The following is a 20,350-nucleotide window of genomic DNA, read 5'->3' on the forward strand; positions in this document are numbered from 1 at the left end:
TTAGCAAAAGCATTAAATCTTTCAATCATTGAAAGCATGTCCTGTCTGGGATTAATTGACTCATTGGTGGTTGTCTTTTTTTCCCTTCTCATGTTTAAATGGCTATCACGATTAGTACCGTGGTAGGCAACTACCACCCTCCCAAGCACCTCTCCTCTGTGTGATTGAATTTTAATTGCGAATTAAAAAGGAAATAACGTGAAAATGCTGTGTTGCCATGGTGACCAGATCCAGCACGGGGAGTGGGACAGGGAGAGTGGTAAGTTGTCTCCTGGAATGCAGGATTTAAATAATAAAGGGAGGATATGAAATAATTTATCACGCAATATAGGGAGGGGAGTGTGAAAGCAGGAGGAATAGAGGGGGAACCAAAGAGAAAAATCAAGGTGGGAAATGGGTGCTTCCTGTATTCGAAAGAGAGGGGTTTCAAGAAGAGAAATGCATAGAAAGTGAGACACATTTGTGGATTTTAAAAAAGTACCAGTTTTGGATTTTATGACTGGGGTGGACAACCAAATGAAATGGAGGAATGACGCAGGCAGGAGACGGAGAGAGGGATGGGAGAGAGGGATGCTTTGATGAGGGATCTCCCAGTGAATGAATGAAGCAGAGAGTAGGAGCAGATTAGACCACAGTCAAACAGTGCTGAATGTTGCAGTCTCACACACCATCACACATAAAGGCCCATGCACATCAGAGAAAAAAATGGACATTCCTTGGGACCAACGAGCATTTTGGAATAATTCAGCACAGGCATATTGGAGAGAGTGTTATTTATTGAGCCTGAAGTCTTCCATCAGGATAGCTTTTTGGACCTGACCTGGCAAAACTGGACATTAGGAACAAGGGTATTTGGAATCAACTGGGAGATTATGGAACCCATTGGGCAAACCCTACATACAATCCTGATGACTCCTTGGGAATCCCCGAGCTAATCAGTGATGTGAATTACATAAGGGGTACCAATGACACAGTATAGGGGAGTGAAGCAGAGGAAAAAATATCACAGTACTGCTGGCTCACTACGACGGAATATCAGATAATTACGCACTCCATTTTAGCGCTTAGCATTCTAACCTCAATCACTGCACTTAACGCTTGCAATATGTATGCTCTTGTTATATATCCGGGGCATTCAACACAGCACAAGAAATGTAATAGGACTGAGGAACAGGCTGCCAAATCACAATATGGTGCAATCCTATCCAACAGGACAATGCTCTAAATAACTATGGCCAAGCATGCAGGTCCGGTCTTTTGAAAAGCAATAGCACTGTATACAGGTACACAGGTATGTAGCGCAGATAAGACAGGCAGTGCCATGTCGACACTCCCCCATCAAAGAAAAGCGGGTAAGAGCCAACCATCTCAATTCATGGACTGCATTTGTCCCGTGAGGTTAAAATTCTAAAACATCTTTCTCTGGGACCCATGGGCCGTCCCCAGTCTTTCCTGCTCCCTTTTCTTTGTGACGGCAGAATGCAGACACTGTATCTCCCCCGTTTTATACGCCTTTGTGAAGCAGATGCACCTGTCCAAAAGAACTCCTACCATTGTGTGCAGCGGGCCTCCAGAGAGCCTTTATCTAATGCGGCCACTGTGAAAGCACACTGGAGGATACTAGGCCTACATAGGACTGAATGGGGAACAGTGACACAGACTGCCTCAGGGGGGCGGGGGTGGATACATCGCTTCGGGCGAACAATACTGAAAACAAGTCCCAACATGGTGGGGAGCGACGTCAGGACCGGCGAGGGAGACATGGTAGCCAGCTCTCTCAGCCCAGAGCCAGGAAAGCCAAACGGCTGACCCTCGCACTCTGCTCCCCTCCACCCCCCCAAACCCCTGGCCCCTCTGCCAAACCCCCGCCCCCCACCCAGAACTCCACATGGGCCAGCCCATTTCCTGACTGGCTCCAGCCAGCTTCAAACAATGGGGAGATGTCCCGTGAAACAGCTCACACTTCCTGTCTGTCCCGTGGCAAGAGAGAGACCGCAGGGAGGGCGGGATGGGCAGAACTGTGCGTGTGTGTGTGTGTGTGTGTGTGTGTGTGTGTATGTGTGTGAGTGTGTGGGAAGTGTGTAGCAGTGGCTGTGGCCTTTGCTACTGTAAAGTGGAGCAGAGAGAGGGCAGAGCTGCTAGGGCCATTCGGCCGTGGAGTTCCCAAGACACAAATAACTCTCTGCTGCACTCTAAAGCTCCTTACAGTTCAGATGCCTTGATGATGATATCACTGATAATGTGAGACTAGCTCTTTGGGGTATTGTTTCCATTATCAACCCCTGAGGAAGACACTGACACACAATACATGCTTCAGTGAAGAAGGATGTCACGAACGTCTGTGAACTGCATTGAAATGGCAGACAATGCATGCTAGCAGTATTAAAAGAGCGTGATATCGTGTAAAACACACCCTATTGGGACCATGGTGAAGAAAAGGAATATGGAGCACATTGAAAGGGCTCCCTATTCAAAACCAGCAGCACCATCCCAGCACCATTGTCAACACTTTGAGCAGCAGCAAGTATTATAATAATAATAATAATAAAAATAGTTATTATTATTATTATTAGTATTAATAATAAGAATACTACTACTACTACTAATAATAATAATAATAATAATAATAATAATAATAGGTCAATTACAGCACTTAATTTTCAGCAAGACAGCATCATATTAAAGATCGTTCACTTGCTGGGTATTTTTTAAATATTATTTCAGTTCTATTGTATGTTTTCAATTGGTCCAGATGTTTTTTGTGTACAACGAAGGATATATTAAATGTTCAGCAAAATATTTGAAGACCTTCCAGCTTTACAATAGGAGCTAGTTTGTGGGAACTTCAGGTTGTGCAGATAATGGGGATGGGCTTTGCCTGTTATTCTGAACAACAAGACATACGATTGGCCTGCAAAGCTAAAGACCAAGGTACACTGGCAAGGGCACTATTCCTACTTTTATTGAGTCATCTCATTCTGTATTGGACCGTCGCATGTTAACTTACATCTCTGAATCCGTGCCACATCCTCCCCCTCCAAATTCCCGCAGCAATTTCAGCCAACTGATAGGCATCGGTGGTACTATCTGAGTCATGGCATCACTGCAACGGGGCTAAGTCTGCTGTGGGTTTGACATCACGGCCCTTGCTGTTCGTTCCGCACAACGGAAATCAGCAAACGTTCACATGCTAACTCACGTCTGTGAGCTCCAGTACACCCCTCACACTGAACAGCATTTTCAACAGCTTAGTCTCTCAGGTCTCTCATTAAGCCTGGTCAGCAGTAGGTTTCAGTACTATACAACTTTCGCATCGGACAGGAGGCCCACAGCATCCATGATCAACTGGAGATTAGACCAACAAGCTGTTTTCTTAAAGGGGCAGTTCACTCAAAAATTGAATTAAGGTATGTTTCCACTTACAGCTGGAGTACTATCTATCCATCCAGAGTTTTCTTGATATCTGCTGCAGCTTGCTCTGTCACAAGGACCTCATGGGAACTATATTTGTGTGGTGCTCAACATGCTGAAAATGTATATTTAAAAAAACTCAACAGCAATGTCTCTTTGCTAAAATAATCCCTCAGTTACTCACAGACATCCTCAGAGCTTAATTTGTGCAGTTTTATTGAGAAACACTTCTATCAAACTACACCAACTGTGTATATCCACGCAGTCTCAACCAAAGCACACCATTGAGTGTTACAATTTGTAGTCCTAAAACCCAGGTGTGAGTTAGCATTTTTTAGCCCTCTGCTGATTTTCAATGCTTTTTTCCCCAAAGGGTTTTCTATTCATGCCGAAAATAAGGTCTGTAGTTAACACAAGCCTCAGTGATTTTCAGATATTGTTCTACAACATCTTTTTTAATACATCTATCTCAACCATGAATTTTGAAGTTGAAACTACAACAAATGGTGGCATTCCGCCAACATCACGTTACCACCATTCAAGTTTGGACTTGTCTGCCATGCCTATTTGGATAATGACATTGCTGTTGAGTTTTTTTAATGTAAATTTTCAGTGCATTGAGCAGGCAAACATATAGTTCTATTGGGGTCCGTTGTATCACGGTAAGCTGCAGATATCAAGAAAACATGTCAAATCTCAACAAAACTATCTGGATGGATGAACAAATAGTCCTCTGGGTAAGTAGAAACATACTGTAATTAAATTTTTGGCTGACCTGCCCCCTTTAATTATGCTACTTCGAAGGATGTTTTCATCCCAAAAACTCACAGAGCCATGAGCGCATATTACAGATGTACACATACACTTACAGACACATTTCGGTACATAGCCGCAAGCTCCCTCTCGTATGTGGTAAACAACATCACAGCTCTCCTCACAATGCTCGGCTGTGCCCACGCTCGCCCGCGCACACGCACTCCCTGACACAATGGAGTGTCCTGTCAGATGCGGCAGCGTTTCCTGTCAGCGGCTCGGCCCTGGCAGCAGGAAGACCGGCGCTACGGGGGGAACTGGCATCCCCTGGAACGCTCTCCCCTCATGCCGTCATCACATTCCTCACCCGAGCACAGGAAGACGGGAGCGCAGCGGGGGGCCGAGGGAGCGTGTGCGTGCGTGTGTGTGTGTGTGAGAGAGAGAGAGAGAGAGAGAGAGAGAGAGAGAAGGAGAGGGAGAGAGAGAGAGACATGAATCTCTATGCATGTATGTGTGTGTGATAGCGAGAGGCATGCATACCTATGCGTATGTCTGTTTGCGTGAGAGACCCTCATATCTATGTATGTGTGTCTGTGTGTGCTAGCTAGGTAGCACATATGAAACAATCCATTGGTATGGGTGTTAAGTTTATTTGTCACAATGAGCCTGTCCACAAATGACTGCATGGGTCCGGACAAGTTATTGTAGGAATTAATGTCAGCAGGAAAGGATGCGTGGGTTTGTCACAATACATCTGAGTGTGACTGACACTGCGTGTCCATGTGTATATTTCAACGCAGGTCTATGTGAAAGAGATTTTGCGTCTCTTGTTGAGCCAGCCCTGCGTGCAGTATCTGTGTGGGAGCGTGCCAGTGCACATGTCTCCTCATGGGTTAATGGCTGGGCATCCACCCGTGTGGTATGCTCTCCCAGTGTGTGTGGATTCCAGATTCCACTTGATTAGAGGAGAAGCTGCGCCTGCATTGAGTGAATTCAATGACCTGGTCTCTCAGGCACTGTCAGCACTGCAACTGGCTTCTCTCAAACCGGAGAAGGAGAGATAGGGGTGGAGACAGCCTTGTCAGTGTGGGAAGAGCGTATGCAACGGGCAGTGGGACGGATCAAGAGTAAGCGCATCAGGATGAGGTGTTTGTGAGACAAAAAAGGTGCTTGCATGTGCAAAAAGGAACATTTGTACGTGTGTGGCCACCAGGTAATTAAAGCAACCAACTTCTGTCTTCACCCGTGTGTACCAGTGTCAGTGGGTAGTCTTTTTATTTTATTTTAAATCAATAATAAATATTTTTGAAGATGTTTCAACAACTAGAGAACTCGGGGGGAAATAGTACACTGGTAAACGACAGGAATCTGGCACAGGAAATATAACGGTCACGGTTGAGTACATCCACAGAGCTTTGCCTTCTCTTTACTCTCTGATAACGCACGCGGCCTTCTAAGACAGCGGACGTGATTGATTTAGCGAAGCCGAGATAAGCTCACAGTGAAGCGGCGAATGAGCCAGACCAGGCCCCGATCTGTCAGCTGTATACCTACCGGCGGTACGGGCACTTTAATCCGTCTGAGGAGGCTATTCGAGCCCCGAGGTTGGACTCCAGGGGACTGCACAGCCTTATCTAGAGCTGTTAATGTCACTTCTCGCCGCGATAACGGCGACAAATTACCCTTAGAATAAGCACTTGCTGGTTTTTCTCAGTGGCCCTACCTTTGTTTTTCCTATCAACACCGTTTAAAATGTCCAATAAACTGACTTTTAAAACAGAGCTAGCTGTCTTAGCGTGTTTTAGACTTCTTTGCTGACAAACAGGCTTGACGGAGTTCAACTTTGAATGGGTCAGCAGTTTAAAAATTAACCTATTGCCATATTTGTATGCTACTTAACTTGTTTGTGGAAGCAGGTAGGCTATGCAACTTGTTTTTCCTGACTACCTAACTTTGTTCTAAAATGGCAGCTGATAAACGCAGCTCAGAAGCCTGATGTTATTTTGGTTTGAAATAGATCATTTTAAAACGTTAGGTGCAGCAGTGTCGTATGAATCAATTTAGCTATCCGTGCAAAACAACAAAACAACACAAGAAACAATGTGAGACTGAATCTTATTATTTGTTCCCAATGGCTTGTTTCATTTCGGGCCCATATCTTAGTTGAAAGCATACTTCTAATCAGTGACTCAGCTGTGTTTATTAGGCTATTACTTTCTAATTCTGCTGAGACCTTTCAGAAAAAGTTAGATCTTATAAATCAAATGTCCACATAATAGATGTGAATTAGTCCAATGACAGAGGTAAATTAATCCAAGCTGCATCATCCTGTGCCCTTTTGAACAGGAAAGCAGTAAAGTTTTCTCATAGTCTAGCTGTAATTCTTCAAAACAGAAAACAATTAATTATGTGGAACTGTAGCCAGTGATGCACCCTGTTCAAACATACACCCTAAAACTAAATAATGTAAAAATATGTCTCCCACAATGAGGAATTTAAGAAAATATATTTTGAAAACATTGTAAACCATTGGGAGCAGAGATTTATTCATTTGTTTGTTTGTTGGTTGGTTTGTTTGCTTGCAGTTGTTTATTCCTGCAGTAGTGCTAGAATTCTAACAGTTCTAAATAAGACTTTATTATTGACTTCACTTCTGACTGTATTTTGATTATAAATTAAATATAAACTTAATATAAATATAAATGACTTCCAATGTTCCAATGGTTGAGAATGAGAAAATTTACTATATGCATTTTTAAGTGCACTTTGTTCTCCAGAAATAACACAAGTGTATTATTTTAAATTGTACGTGGCACATCAAAGGATTGAGACAGGTGTATTGGCTGCAGACACCATTCAATTTGAAAGACAATGGAGACATGGGTCACGCAGGATAACACTTGCAGATGAGGCACAGAACACAAGACGGCAGTTTCCCCCGCAGATAATAAACAAAACCATCCCTGAATAAAAAACCATACCCAATACCCAATAAAAATCATCCCACAATTATAGAAGCTTATGTTCAAATAATGCTACAAATTCAGGTAAGATATTGGCCTGGTGTTTGCTGAAGCGGCCCTAATAAATGCAGTTAGTACATTTTTGTGTGGCACCGCCTAAGGTTAATTTTCTTGTCCTTCTATTAGCGAAAATTGATTTGTCGGTTAGCATCTAGTTAGCCGCAGCGGCTGAAGCGGTGTTAATTGTGTGATTGGATGCAGACAGCAGAAGACAGAACCGGTAAAGCCTGAAAGATTCTGTGGCTGTTGGGAGATTAGGGAAGTGCAGGGGCCTTTAACACCTTTTCCTTCCTGATACCAGTGCCGGGACAAAATGTACCTAGAGACGGTAATGCTGAAATACAGAAGGACACAGTGAAAGAGCTTTCCTCTAATTATCAGTGTCCACTCCTCGTCCACTCTTGTGTGCCTATTAAGGGCAGTCAGTGTCTATCTACATGTGTACACATTTTAGCTTAAAATACCTGCCATCCTAAATGTACTAATAGGTATAAATAAGGATAAACACAATTAAATACAATAAAAAACTTTAAATGAATTGCTGCAAAAGGTTGTGTTTGGAGTGACCAACTAAGATAGTCATAAATAGTCAACTACATAAACCTCAAGCTAAACTTTCATATCCTGAATGAATCCAAAATTAAATTTAAATTTAATATTGCATTTAACATTGTTTTTTCTTTGCCATTGGTATTTGCTTTGTCCAATTATCCTTAACCGCTACGGGATTTTAGTCACCCTACTCTTTCACTGGTTATTCTGTGATGCGTTGAGATGCGAGACAACCAAGATGTTGTTTTCATGATACATCCCAAGTTGTCAGGGTCTTGCATTTTTACAAATTCCTGCAAGAGAAAGCCATATCCCTGGGCCTCTGAGCGTATAGATGTAACAGTATCGTGTGTCACACACTCTGAAGAAACCAACCTTAAACTCGCCTGACCTGGCAAAGGTCTCCAAAAACCACCAACATGAAGTGAAATATTGTATTACAATGAGTTTCAGTATGTCACACAGGCGTGAACAAAACTCATTCAATTATTCGGTCTTTCACTCTCTTTCCCTGGCTCTGTCTTACTCCCTTTCTTTTGCTCTGACATTTTGGCACACCTCCCTTCTTTATCTCTCCTTTCGCTTTTCCCCACATTCCCTCTTTCTTAATTCCTCCACATCATCCATTCCCCGTCTGTCTCGGCTGTATGCAGTATCACCCAATTCTTTTCTTCTTGTGATTGAGTGGCAGGGCCATCTTGGATTTGCCATGCATTGGTTATACAATAAGACACACTTCAATAACAATAAAAAAACAACATACAAATCAATGTCTCTTCCATTCTCCCGCGTGCCGATTGGCTGTGTTATCCCCCTGCTACCTATCTGTCTCAAGACTGCTCAAAGGCTGCTTCATTTGCATGACAAATACTCTGTGCTGTGCAATGCTGAGATTAAGTCAACTCAAATTATAGAGAAAATGCACAAATGATGCAAATTCTACAGGAGTGAGATAAACTGTCATTGTATAATTGGTAATAGCAGCAAATGTACTCCTCCATGCCCAGCTGCGAAGTCCTAATTTCTGCCCACCCCCACCCCCCCCCCCCTTCCCCTCTCCCCTCATATAGATCTTAATCTCTGGCACACCGTGACAAATGCAGCGGTGGGGCGGCGCTTCATGATTTTCTCCCCGCTTCTCCCATTCGTCACACGAGGGACGGGAGCGCTGGATGAACTCTCTCTCTCTCTCTCCCCTGCGTCGCACTTTCAAAGGGTTCCATTGAGCGACCTTCTCACAACATCGCTGCAGCGGCCACATCAACAGTCTGCGTTTCGGACGAGGCCCCGCTTGCCAAACGTTATAACGACCCCTTTCGACACCTGAAAACACCATTTTCCTTCTACCGGGTGATGGAAATATGCACAAGGCGGCGAGTGGCCATTATTAAGCATGGGTGTTCTCATTAGGAAGCGGCGGTTTGATCAAAATTTCCATCACGCCTGTGACTCAGGCCCTTGGGGCCCCATTTTCTAAACAATTGGTCACATGAAACAGGCGCTGGAGCTGTGGAATTATCCCCCCACAAACGTAGGACAGATATCTGCCAGAAAGCGTACTTGCTGGTTGATGTCGACATGCTCAATTAGCTCCTCAGAACCCAGGGAGGAGCCGAGAGGTCAGCGCTGAATTGTGTGTGCACTTCCCCCCCCCCACCTCAGGGGAAGTCCAGATGATCTGAGCACGCTCCAACAAACTGCCGTCTGAACCCAAACAACAGCACTGCCTTAAAGGGCCACGCTGCCATTTCCATACACTGTGGAAACCAGCCTGCTCCCCAGTCGAGTGACAGGGTTGACGAAGCAATGCTGGGGGGGGGGGGGGGGGGAGCAGGTCTTTCATGTGGCTAATAAGGGAAGCACAGCATGGTTTAGCACAGATGACAAAAAAATTTTGAATAGTTTGAGATATAACTGACAATAAAACCAAAAGAACTTCCACTACAGAATGTCCACTACACTGCTTAAAAGTTTCCTTGTAAATTATATTAGAATGACAAGAATTCAAAAGTTTGCCAGTCAGTGCATAAAGGTATTCAAAAAATATTAGCAACCAAAGCATCTGCATTGACCAGATAAGAATGGCTATTCATAGTTTTCATTTTCCAATCAAAACAGACCATTTCAATTTCATCAAGGACAAAAAGCTAAACAGTGTGCGAGTTCAGAAACAAGGAAATGTTTCTCAAAGTAACAGAAATGGACAACAAAACTGCCTAAGGTGCCAATTGTACAACATGTTTTGCACATATGTTGTATGGTGATTAAGCTTTCTGTACATTGCTAACCATAGACAGAATAAAGCACTACCAAATATTCAGTCCATCACCATCCAGACACTGGCAAATTAGTTGTCCTTGAATTGGCTTTTTAGTTGTAGTGGTTCATACTATTCAATAAAAATCGGCATGTGTGCTTCATTTCTTTTTGTCTCTTCAAAAGACCAATGGCTTTTCCATTAGCCTGGAGGGTCAGCCCCACATGAAATTCTCCCGTGGGTGTGGCAGAGGGCGAACGAGAAACCTTCACATCAACCCAAAGTCTGACTCACCGCCGCACTACCGCATGCATTTTTCATCTTTTGTTTGCTCGTAAAACTCAAAAAGAAGACCGCACAAAACCGCAATCATTTTACTAAATAAATCGAGGAGCAAAGATCGCGCAATGTTCTTCTTGATATTTGTTCTCTATTTGATTTGCATCTGACGTGGGTGTGTGTCTTCTTATTCACAAATTTGCTCATAAATTAAAATGAGAATTACACCAACTGGGCATGGAATCAGCAGAGTGAAGCAAAATAAAAGTGCAATTGCAACTAGCACACAGCAAACAATTCTTGTAATTTAAATAGATGCAAGATTTGATTATTGTGTATTGTTGTTAATGCTGTGCATTGTAAGCCTGGCAGTTGTTTGATTATTGGAAATAATATTTTTAAATGTATGGATATGTATACAAATAAATTGTGATTACTTGCAGCTAAAAAAATCTCTAAATCAATTGGTCAATACCAAACTAATATTAAAGTACAGCTTCATTATAAGCTTCACAATACAGAAATGAACTCAGGGATTCCACGCAAGATAATTTAAAGAATTTTACGGAAGCAATTAAGGTCAAACAATAAGATAGCGAGCTAGCGATGGGCAGGGAAAGGAAAGAGATACATATTTGTCTTTCTGAATGGTGCCTGCCCGATTTTGAGCAAAGCAGAAGAAGCAGTGATGGAAAATATGCTGGGGGCAGAAGACAGATGGGGTGAGAGGAGAAGGGGGGACTAATTGAATTCCCAGGTTTGAGGTATGGAATGCGGCCCAAATCTGTAAGCACCACTTAAAGAGTGTGTTTGTGGGTAGGAAGCTCTCAGGGGGACACACGGGCACGTGGGTAATGAGGACCGAAGGGAAAACACAAACTTCCTCGCCCGTGATTGGACACTCGCAAACGCAGCAAGAGAATCTTCCGTTTTGCCATGCAGGCAGCCATACCGCCGGTGAAAGTAACCTAAGGGGTACATTTACACGCAGAAACAATGAAATGAATATGATCAAGCGTCTCACGTACATGCGCATGCATGCCTGTTGCAGCTGGAATGTCTCCCACAAGAGGAATTCAAGAAATCAGGAGAAAAATAAAAGGGATATGGAGAGAGAGAGAGAGAGAACAGACGGAGAACAGGAAATATGATCAGTTCATCCTCCACCCCTCCCTCTATTATCCCCTTTTCTCCTCTTTGTGTAAAACTATATTTTTGCCTTCTGTTATTCTTTTCTTTGCTTAAAGCCGCCCCCGTGCCATTGATCTGTGCCGGCGTACCCTTTCATAATTCATGTGGCCGAGTCTTTCATGTGGGTTTGGGGCTCGGCCTGCGGAACATTCTAGAAAAAAATCCCGGAGGCGTGGCCACAAAGGGTACTGCCACGGTGCGCTGTGCCCTGAGCCCTTGGTCTGAGCCAGCGCACCCACATACAACATTCCCAAAACATCCCTGTAACATCGCACCTATGCTGCTCCATGGCTGCCCACTGTGTTCATGTCTGTTCTGTCTGACTATGATTGGCTGAAGGACCACAGGATCCCCTTCCAGAAGGACTGTGCACATAAACAAGGGTTTTAAGCAGAAATGACAGGTGTGCGTGTGGTTAGATATATCGGGTAAAACCATGCATCTTATCTGCACTCGATGAGGGGAAATGAATAATGTAATACATTGCAAGCTGGGGATATTTGTTAGGAGCCCAGAGGCCAGGCCACTGCTCTACATCACTGATCTAAATTTCATTCAATCTGATGACCAATTCTTCACCTGTCACTTTTTTATGTGATCCCCCCCCCCCGACACACACACATGCTGGAACCAATTCTGTGTCACACTGCAGATGTCAGTGTGCGGAATCAATTAGCACAACATGTGTTTCTGTCTGTCTCCGGTTCTTCGTTTGACCTCTGTGTACGCTGAACATATGCCTGCACACACACATGCACACACACACACACACACACACACACACAAGGTCACACGTTTTAAGTGCGCCCGTGAGTGCAAGCACAGACGGCCACAGGCGAGGGTCTGCTGCCACCCACAGGGACACACTGAAAGAATCAATTAGCAACACTGAATACTGCTCCCTCAAGAGGATCCTGCTCACTCACACATCCATACACACAGTGCCAGACATGCAAACACAGGCAAACACAGGCAAACAGACACACAAACACAGGCAAACACAAGCTCACCCGCACGCACATAAACACACAAACACCCACACACACACAAACAGAAATACAATCTCTCACACACAACCACACATACACAGACACACACACACACATGCACGCACACAAACAACAATAAAAATTCAGTCACTCAACGGCTCCAGGACAGGAATGCGCATCTCACAGAAAGAGCGGACGCATACGCGCTCGCACACAAACCTCTGCCCCTTTCTCTCTGCCCGTATGTCAGGGCAGCCGAGGAAGTGTCTTTGTTGAGAGACTTCCTCCGGGGGAAGAGGGTGGACCTCCCTTGGGTGCCCACGGGCGAGCAGGGGAGAGAGCACAAGACAGCGGAAGAGTGGAAGAAAACCAACAAATGTTTTCGCCTCAGAAAAGGCAAGAGGCTGCGATGCAGAATACAAAAAAACAAAAAAACAAAGGAGCTCATGACCAAACAGCAGTGAGGGAAGATACATGCAAGCAGAAAGATATAAAAGCCCACAGAACAGCTATTCCATGTGGCTCAACATTGCCCTCTGGCCACCAAGCAATGCAATAGCAACCCCGAGTCTGACCTTTTTTTTTTCTTTCTGAAACTGGACAGAAACTCAACAGGAGCAGAAGCACACATTTAACAAAAGAACTATAACAAAACTCACCCATCCAGACCAATACACTTCCAAAACAACGTTTTTTAAATGTAATTTATTTTAGTATTTTTATAGCTAATTTACAACAAGCGATTCACTGAAATAAAATGTGATTCATTTTTGTGTTCATTGTTAAATCTCTTTTTCTTGCAAGATAAATTATTTTAAATACACTCTTTAAATCTCATCTGTGTCAGTTTGTTGTAATTTCACATTAATTCATTAAGATAAAAACTAGTACATATGATAAGGAATTATTTTAACAGAAAGAACCCAGACGTTATAATATTATGGATGATTCAAACGGAAATTAAGAAATCATTTGAATAATCCAATGAGTAAACTGTAAACTAAAATAATTAACCCATTCCATTTTAAGACTGTATGTGTGTGTGTGTGTGTGTGCGCACTTGTGTGAGTATGGATGTGTGTTTTTGAATGTGTCAGTGTGTCAAAGCAGTGTCAAGACACGTGTAGGACCACCGTGCATGTGTTCGTGAGATGGCAATGTGTAAGTCGTTGTATGTTGATACATGTACACATAAATCTTTGTGCACCACACCTGCTAAACTTATTCTGCTATTCCTCTATAACCTGATATGTCCTATTCCACTGATCCAGCCAGACCTGGTCAAACTTTGACCACATTCCAGTCATCCGTAAACCTCGGCGACCCAACCGTTGCAGTTTTTTTACGGTACAAAGACAGAGCCGAGAGCGCTGAACACAAATGAGTCGATTCATAAAATCTGGGTTGAATTCCGATGGTCTCCGGGTTGGTCCTGGTGCAGACGCGGTCCGGTTCTGATGTGCCCTGATACAGAGTTATTTAAAGCCCCATAGTTTTGTACAGTCAGATATGTCTTTATATACATCAATATATTTTCCGTCAAATACTTTTCAACGGAAATGTTTTTACATCATAGAAAAACAAATTAAAATAAATACGTGGTGTACATCTGACCCTTAAGTATGCAAATTAACAATTGAGAAAGCAAGTGAGCAAATAAACAAATAAATTAAATAAAAAATAAATAAATAAATAACCCCTTTAAGCTTTGCTTACTCCCCAAACACAAACTGATCCTGTTCCAGAATTCACACTCAAAACTGGATGAAAGAAATAAACGGACAGCTAGACACACACATGAATAAATGTCAGTCTAACTAGCTACACTTTCCCCTTTTGCTCTCACGCTCTGTTTATTATAAAAGTGGCTAGCTCTATTTCTCTTTCTTTTCAGTCATTCACTCCCCACCCTATTCACACACATTCCATCATTCTCTTTCCATGTCTCACTGTTCTGCTGTATCTTCTGCCACCCTCTGATAGCGTACAGTACATTTGGTTTTCATCTGCCTTCTGCCCCTTCCCACGGACACACTGTCACACACTCACTAACGCGAGTGCATGCATGCACACACACACGCACACACATGCAGGCAGGCACTCACGCACACACACACACACACACACTTGCACACACACAGTGCTGGACTGCCCATGGCCTCTCACTGCCTTCATGCAGTAGGAAGAACCACTTTCCTACACCATTGTTCTTTCATAAGGTGTACAGTGTTAGAAGTACAGCATTAATATCATGAATCATGTACGATTGTAAACAGTAGCCCTAGACAGAGACATGTATGACAGAAATAATAATGTAACCACAGAGGCCAAGCTCCCATACAGTGTATTAGATTATAACAATATTATTTATATATCACACAAACAGCCACCGACGGTGGTGTCTGCCACCTTCACTTCATTACACGAGTATGTTTCTCAACCGATGGCGGCAAGCAATGGGACATTTCTGTGGCCTTACAGAACACTGGTTCATCCTGGCACTTGGGGGGGGAAGTCATGTGACTCTCTGGGGACCGACAGTGCCAACACACTGACAATGAAAGCTCTGTCCGTGCGAGCAGTGGCGGACACTGACCAGCGCTGTGTGGAGATGCGGTGGAACGGCATCGTTTCTGCTCGGCGTTCTGCTCTGCGTCATCCAGTGCGCACAAGGTCGTTACGCCATTCAAATAAGAGTCAAACGCGAGGCGAGAGAGCTTTCATCGACGACCGCAGGAGCGCTTGGAGAGATGAACTCAGGGGGGATGCGTCGGTTTAAAAAGCTTTCTTTTTCCTCTGAGGTATAAAGGTATGAAACGCCTTCCACGGAGAATACGTCCAATAGGCCGGCTCACTCCTGTCAAACCAATTAAGGTTTACAAAAGCTGCGGGATACTGGCGATTAGCCAACGTCAGCTTGATATTAGCAACGGCGGTAATCAGCCGCTGTTTTTGTTGGAACCCTTTGTGTCAGAAAGCGCTCGAACGGTCAGCGCGGTTTCCTCCCGTGAAAGATGGGAAACACGCGAACCATTAATCTGCGATCGTTTTCTAAATGACACTGCCAGGTTCTCGACAGGAGATCGCTATCTGTGTCACATGACCTTACTTTTAAACGGGTAGCCAATAAGCACGTATGCCCTCAAAAAAAAATTCTATCCGACTGGCCACATCCACCTCATTTGCCTGTCCTGTAAGTAAATTGGCCTAAATGCTATTCCAAACTGGTCTGTCCTACAGGATATTTTCGTAGGTTTGTAAAGACCATTATGAGAACAGGCAAATTACTGTTGGGTCCAAAATGATACTTTGGAGAATATGTATCACCTACTTTGACCACTGAGGGGTTTAGGGGGAGCCAAAAAGGAGCTTGAGAGCTCCCCCTAGAGGAGACAAGGCGTCCACAGGAACACATTTAACACCGTAAAGTGCAGAGGCTTCCCACTCTCTGCATTCCCTCTGACCCCGTGTATGAATATTGCTGCACATTTTTATGCAGCGCAGAATGCAAACAGACCACTGCTAAAACATTTACCCCAAAAATGGCAGAACGCAAATAAACCACCCCCCTCCCCTCCCATCACCCCACCCCCGCCAAAAAAAGCACATTTCCCTCAAAATTAAAATTGCGTAAGATATTCCATTTGTTCAAGATTCAAAGTCCTGTTAGAATGTTTCTTTGTTTGTCTGTTAAAAATATAGATATAATTTAATTTATACATTTGTCTAAATTTGTTGCCTATATGTAGCATCCCTCTGTGAGAAAGTGGATGAGAAAGAGAGAGAGCTTTAGCCGGAGATGTGTTGAGGGACGGGGGAAAAACCGAAGCTGCGTGTTTCAGCCATGAAGGAGAAGACAAAGCCTCAGGACAAACAGGGTCACTTCTCATTTTGTGTTGAGGGAAATACAATGTAGTGTTTTTATCTAATCTCAACACATTTGTTTCTCTCATAAGCACATCTCTCCCTCCTTCCCTCCCTCTCTCACTATCATGGTTTTTCTCTCTTGCGACCTCACACAATGACTGCACCCTCAAGAGGATCAGCAGAGCGAGCCAAAAAACAAGTCAATCTTCCTCCTCGCTTTGTTCCTTCTCTTTTCTTCTTCGTCTCTTGATTTCCTGGTGCTCTCTCCTTCCTTCTTCCTTTTGCTGCCGTCTCACACGTCTTTAAGAAAGCATGCACAAATTCTGCAGAAGAGGGGGCTTTTGGGTCAAATTATTTTTCCATTTTTCCATGTGTCTGATCTCCTCTCTGCGTGGGTGACAGAGTGAGAGCGTGACCGTGTCTTTTTCTGAACAAAGGCCATAATTCACAACATTATAGTTATTCATATTATTATTGTTAATAAATAGGTTCTCACTTTTTCAGTTACTCGTCCACTTTTTCATTGTGAGATTGTCTCTTGTAATTTTGGGTCCTCTTTTGAAATTCGATCCATTCCTAAGCAGACCGTTCACTTTATCTTTCTCCCTCTCACACCCTCCCCGTCCCTCTCTGTCCAGAGTGGACAGAGAGCGGGGTCTGGTAAGAGGAGAGGGGAATGAGAGCGAAGAGGGAAGGAACGGGGGGCTGCTGTTTCCCTAGCGTTGCGTTTTCCTCTGTGTCGTGTCCGGTAATCATCTGTCCACTTTTTCCAGACGAGGCGGGATGAACCACTCTAAACGGATGGCTTAAGGTAGTATCGGAAGCAGCTGGTGAGACAGAGTGATGGAGAGAGGGAGAAAGAGAAGGACGGACAGAGGAGGAGAGCGAAGAATGGGAGAGAGAGATGCAGAGAGGGAAGGAACCGGACTGTTGGGCGGGGACCATTTCCCTGTGCTTATCCCCCGGCCCAAAAGCCTCATCTCCCATTCTCCCCTCTCCCCTTCACCACCGTCTCTCCCAGAACGCACTCACAGACAGACACTGACTGGATTTCACTGGAGAGGGGCCATAGAAAGAGATTTACAAAGAAATGGGAAGACAGGGGAACAGGGGGTTCAGTCTCTCTCTCGCTCGCTCTCTCTCTCTTTCTCTTTCTTTCTCTCTCTCTCTCACTCTCACTCTCTTTCTTGCTCTCTCTCAGACATGATTCATGAGTCTGGTCATGGCGAATAGGGTTGACAGAGCTGGTCAGCTATTTGAGTCCCCTTTTCTCTCTCCCCCTCTCTCTCTCAGAGTGCGTTTCAAGCTGACAGAGGAGATGATGGCTGGATGGGGGACAGGCTCACAGTCTCTCCCTGGCAGGAATCCAGATGTATGGCCCAGACTGCTCCTCGATCACTGTCTTAATCTTGTGATAGATCTCCTCGAAGCTGTCTCCTTCCACAATGGCTGCAGGGTGAAAAAAACGGAGAGATAATTGACTTTCTACATTGTATGACGTTGCACGGTCAATAGTAGTGCTGATAACACAACAGTAGTAAATTGTTTTATGTAGGAATAGATTCCTATTGGCAGTGATCGAGTCTCATTAGCGGTTGCAAGAGTACGATACTGGGAGCCGCTCAGCATCTAGAAAACTAGCTCTTGATGCATGGCTGGTCGCACTGGTAGTTCACTGTGTCCTCCACATCAGAAGGGGCGCTGTCTCACCTGAGAAGCACTCGATGAAGTCCTGTTCCAGTTTCACAGCGCGGTCCAGGGCCTTCCGAGCCTGTTCCTCAGTCAGGCGCTTGTTGATCTCTCTGCAGTAAAACAATCAGTCTTGAACAACACAAACCAATGCATACCAAGCCACTGCAACTGCCGTTTAAGATCAAGCACATTGGTTATCATCACACGGGCTGCATGTAGCCCAGTCACCACGGAGATAAAGCTTTGTCTGTGTTGCAGCAGGGACCAACAGCTGTCTGGCAAAGTAATTCAAAGAATTCAAAGGATTCAAAGAGAAACCTTTTGCAGAACCCTGGCTGTGCTCTTCACATAAAAACTATTGCCACAGAGAGGTAGTTTAAGGGATCAGTGTGATCTCAGGATACCATAAAATGCAGAGGAGTGTGTGGCAAAATATAATGTGAGAATACAGGGGACAGGTGAGTAGTACACCAGGCAGATTTTGAGACATGGCTTAGTGTGTGGGTGGATGGATACTGTCTGGCAGGCAGTGTGAGACTGTGGTGTTTACAGGGTGGGGTATAACACTTCTTACGCTTGTATTAGTGGCGGTTTGCAAGCTTAAAGTAGAGGTCTAGAGGAGCTAGAAATTTCACCTTTAAACTTCTAATTTCTCTCCAACTGTTCTCACTTATTTTCCCTGATTATCCAGCTTGCCACTGAGCAGGGTACTCTGTACCCACTAGCAGGTAATTGAGTCTCATGTGGTAGCCTGCTTTTTCTTCATAGCACGCTAGTGCATTTAACGCTAAGGCGGAGTTTCATTTAGCTAAATCAGTTTAATCGCTGCCCAGACAATACGTTCAACACAAAAAATGTAAATTGGTCTGTAATTGCTTATTGCACAAGCTTTGAAGAGTGAAGCATGGGAAAGGATAGCAAGCGAACCCAGATGAGGAGATTGAGCCATTTTCATGTGGATTTAAATTCTGGAGCTCCTGTACACAATAGCAAATTTTATTTTATTGATTTATTTATCCTTTATTTTGCCAGTAAAGCCCTCCAGAGATCGAAATCCCTTTTATGGGGGTACCTAGCAAACACAAAGTTACAAAGTTAACTATCAAAATGGCAATAATGTTCAGGATTTAAACAGTTGTGTAAACAGGAAAATGAGTAGCAGGGACTGAAAGCAGAAGTACTTCAGTCACACAATACTAATACTAATATCATTGAGATACTGTGGCTGAGGGCAAAGAAAATAGAGTATCTATTCACATAGTTTAATGACCACCAGACATGTGCTGCACAGTTCAATGACATAGAGAAAAAGAATGCTAGCATGAGAAAGAGTTTAGTGAAAAGGAACTAGCTTCTGGCCGGTACTGATTATTATCTTGCTTCGTTTTTTTTTTTTTTACTTTTTTTTTCAAACAAAAAACAGGCTGAGAGAAATTTTCAGGTTAAATGCACGATTCCTGCCTCCTCTATTTCGACCCTGCAAGCTGCCGAGTGAGTTTTTGTTTAGGTTTTGTTTTTTAATTACTGGTCTAGAATAAACAGAGTGTGCATGTTTTGCAGTAGGTAGTGTCTGAGTGGGTTCTTAAAGGAGAACTGATTGTAGAGCTCTTGCATTATGTAGTGTATGAGATTCGTTTTCAGGGGGAACCAATGTGAAGGCATTGTTGTGGTTAGTCTGTGACATAAGTACTGCTTGAGAACTCAGTGTGTAGGTCCTGCAGTAGGTACTATGGGAGATCAGCTGTTACAGAACTGAGTGTGTAGGTCCTGCAGTAGGCAGTGTAGGAGATCACTGTTACAGAAGAACTGAGTGAATACTGTAGGTGCTGTAGCAGGAAGGCGTACAAAATATTTTCCAGAGATCTGGGGCGGATGAAGATAGCGATGGGGTGGAGCTGGGCGGCCTGCAGTCTCCGCACGGCATTGGCTGACACGTCCAGGATGCAGTGCTTCCCTTGCTGCTCACAGAGAAAGAAAGGCAAAGGGGGGGGAGAGAGGCAGGATTTTCATTGAATGGCTGAAAATGGCTTTTACCATGTAAGGATTACCCAGTGCCCACATGCTGGCCCTGCTCCTCCCCGCTCCCCCTCTCTCGGGTACCTGCTCTGCCACCTCTCGGACGCTCTGGACGCTGGTGCCATACAGGTGGCTGTTGTACTGCCCGGCTTCGATGAAGCGGTGGCTCTGAATGTCCTTCTCCATCTGCTCCCGTGACGACACAAAGTGGTAGTCCCGCCCGTCCACCTCATACTCCCGCTTGGGCCGCGTGGTGTCTGCGGGAGCGGGGGAGTCATTTAATCAGCGCAGTGAAAGTGCACACAAGTGCCAGCGTGTGC

At 44.2% G+C, this 20,350-nt stretch overlaps 1 protein-coding gene across 12 annotated transcripts in view; it reads right to left on the reverse strand.

Annotated features, from left to right (window-relative positions):
• Positions 1–14,781: 14,781 nt before the first annotated feature.
• Positions 14,782–20,350, reverse strand: part of dlg4b (discs, large homolog 4b (Drosophila)) — a 131,014-nt gene continuing 125,445 nt past the window's right edge. For all 12 annotated transcript variants that reach the window (XM_064329041.1, XM_064329040.1, XM_064329046.1 and 9 more), the window contains 4 exons: positions 20,115–20,287; positions 19,860–19,972; positions 18,033–18,124; positions 14,782–17,771 (listed from right to left, as the gene is read on the reverse strand). In XM_064329041.1, the coding sequence (XP_064185111.1) occupies positions 17,665–17,771; positions 18,033–18,124; positions 19,860–19,972; positions 20,115–20,287 (485 nt within the window). In that variant the 3' untranslated portion in view covers positions 14,782–17,664. The remainder of the gene's footprint in view (positions 17,772–18,032; positions 18,125–19,859; positions 19,973–20,114; positions 20,288–20,350) is intronic.

The sequence above is a fragment of the Anguilla rostrata genome, chromosome 3 (assembly GCF_018555375.3).
Source record: "Anguilla rostrata isolate EN2019 chromosome 3, ASM1855537v3, whole genome shotgun sequence".
Lineage (NCBI taxonomy): Eukaryota > Metazoa > Chordata > Actinopteri > Anguilliformes > Anguillidae > Anguilla > Anguilla rostrata.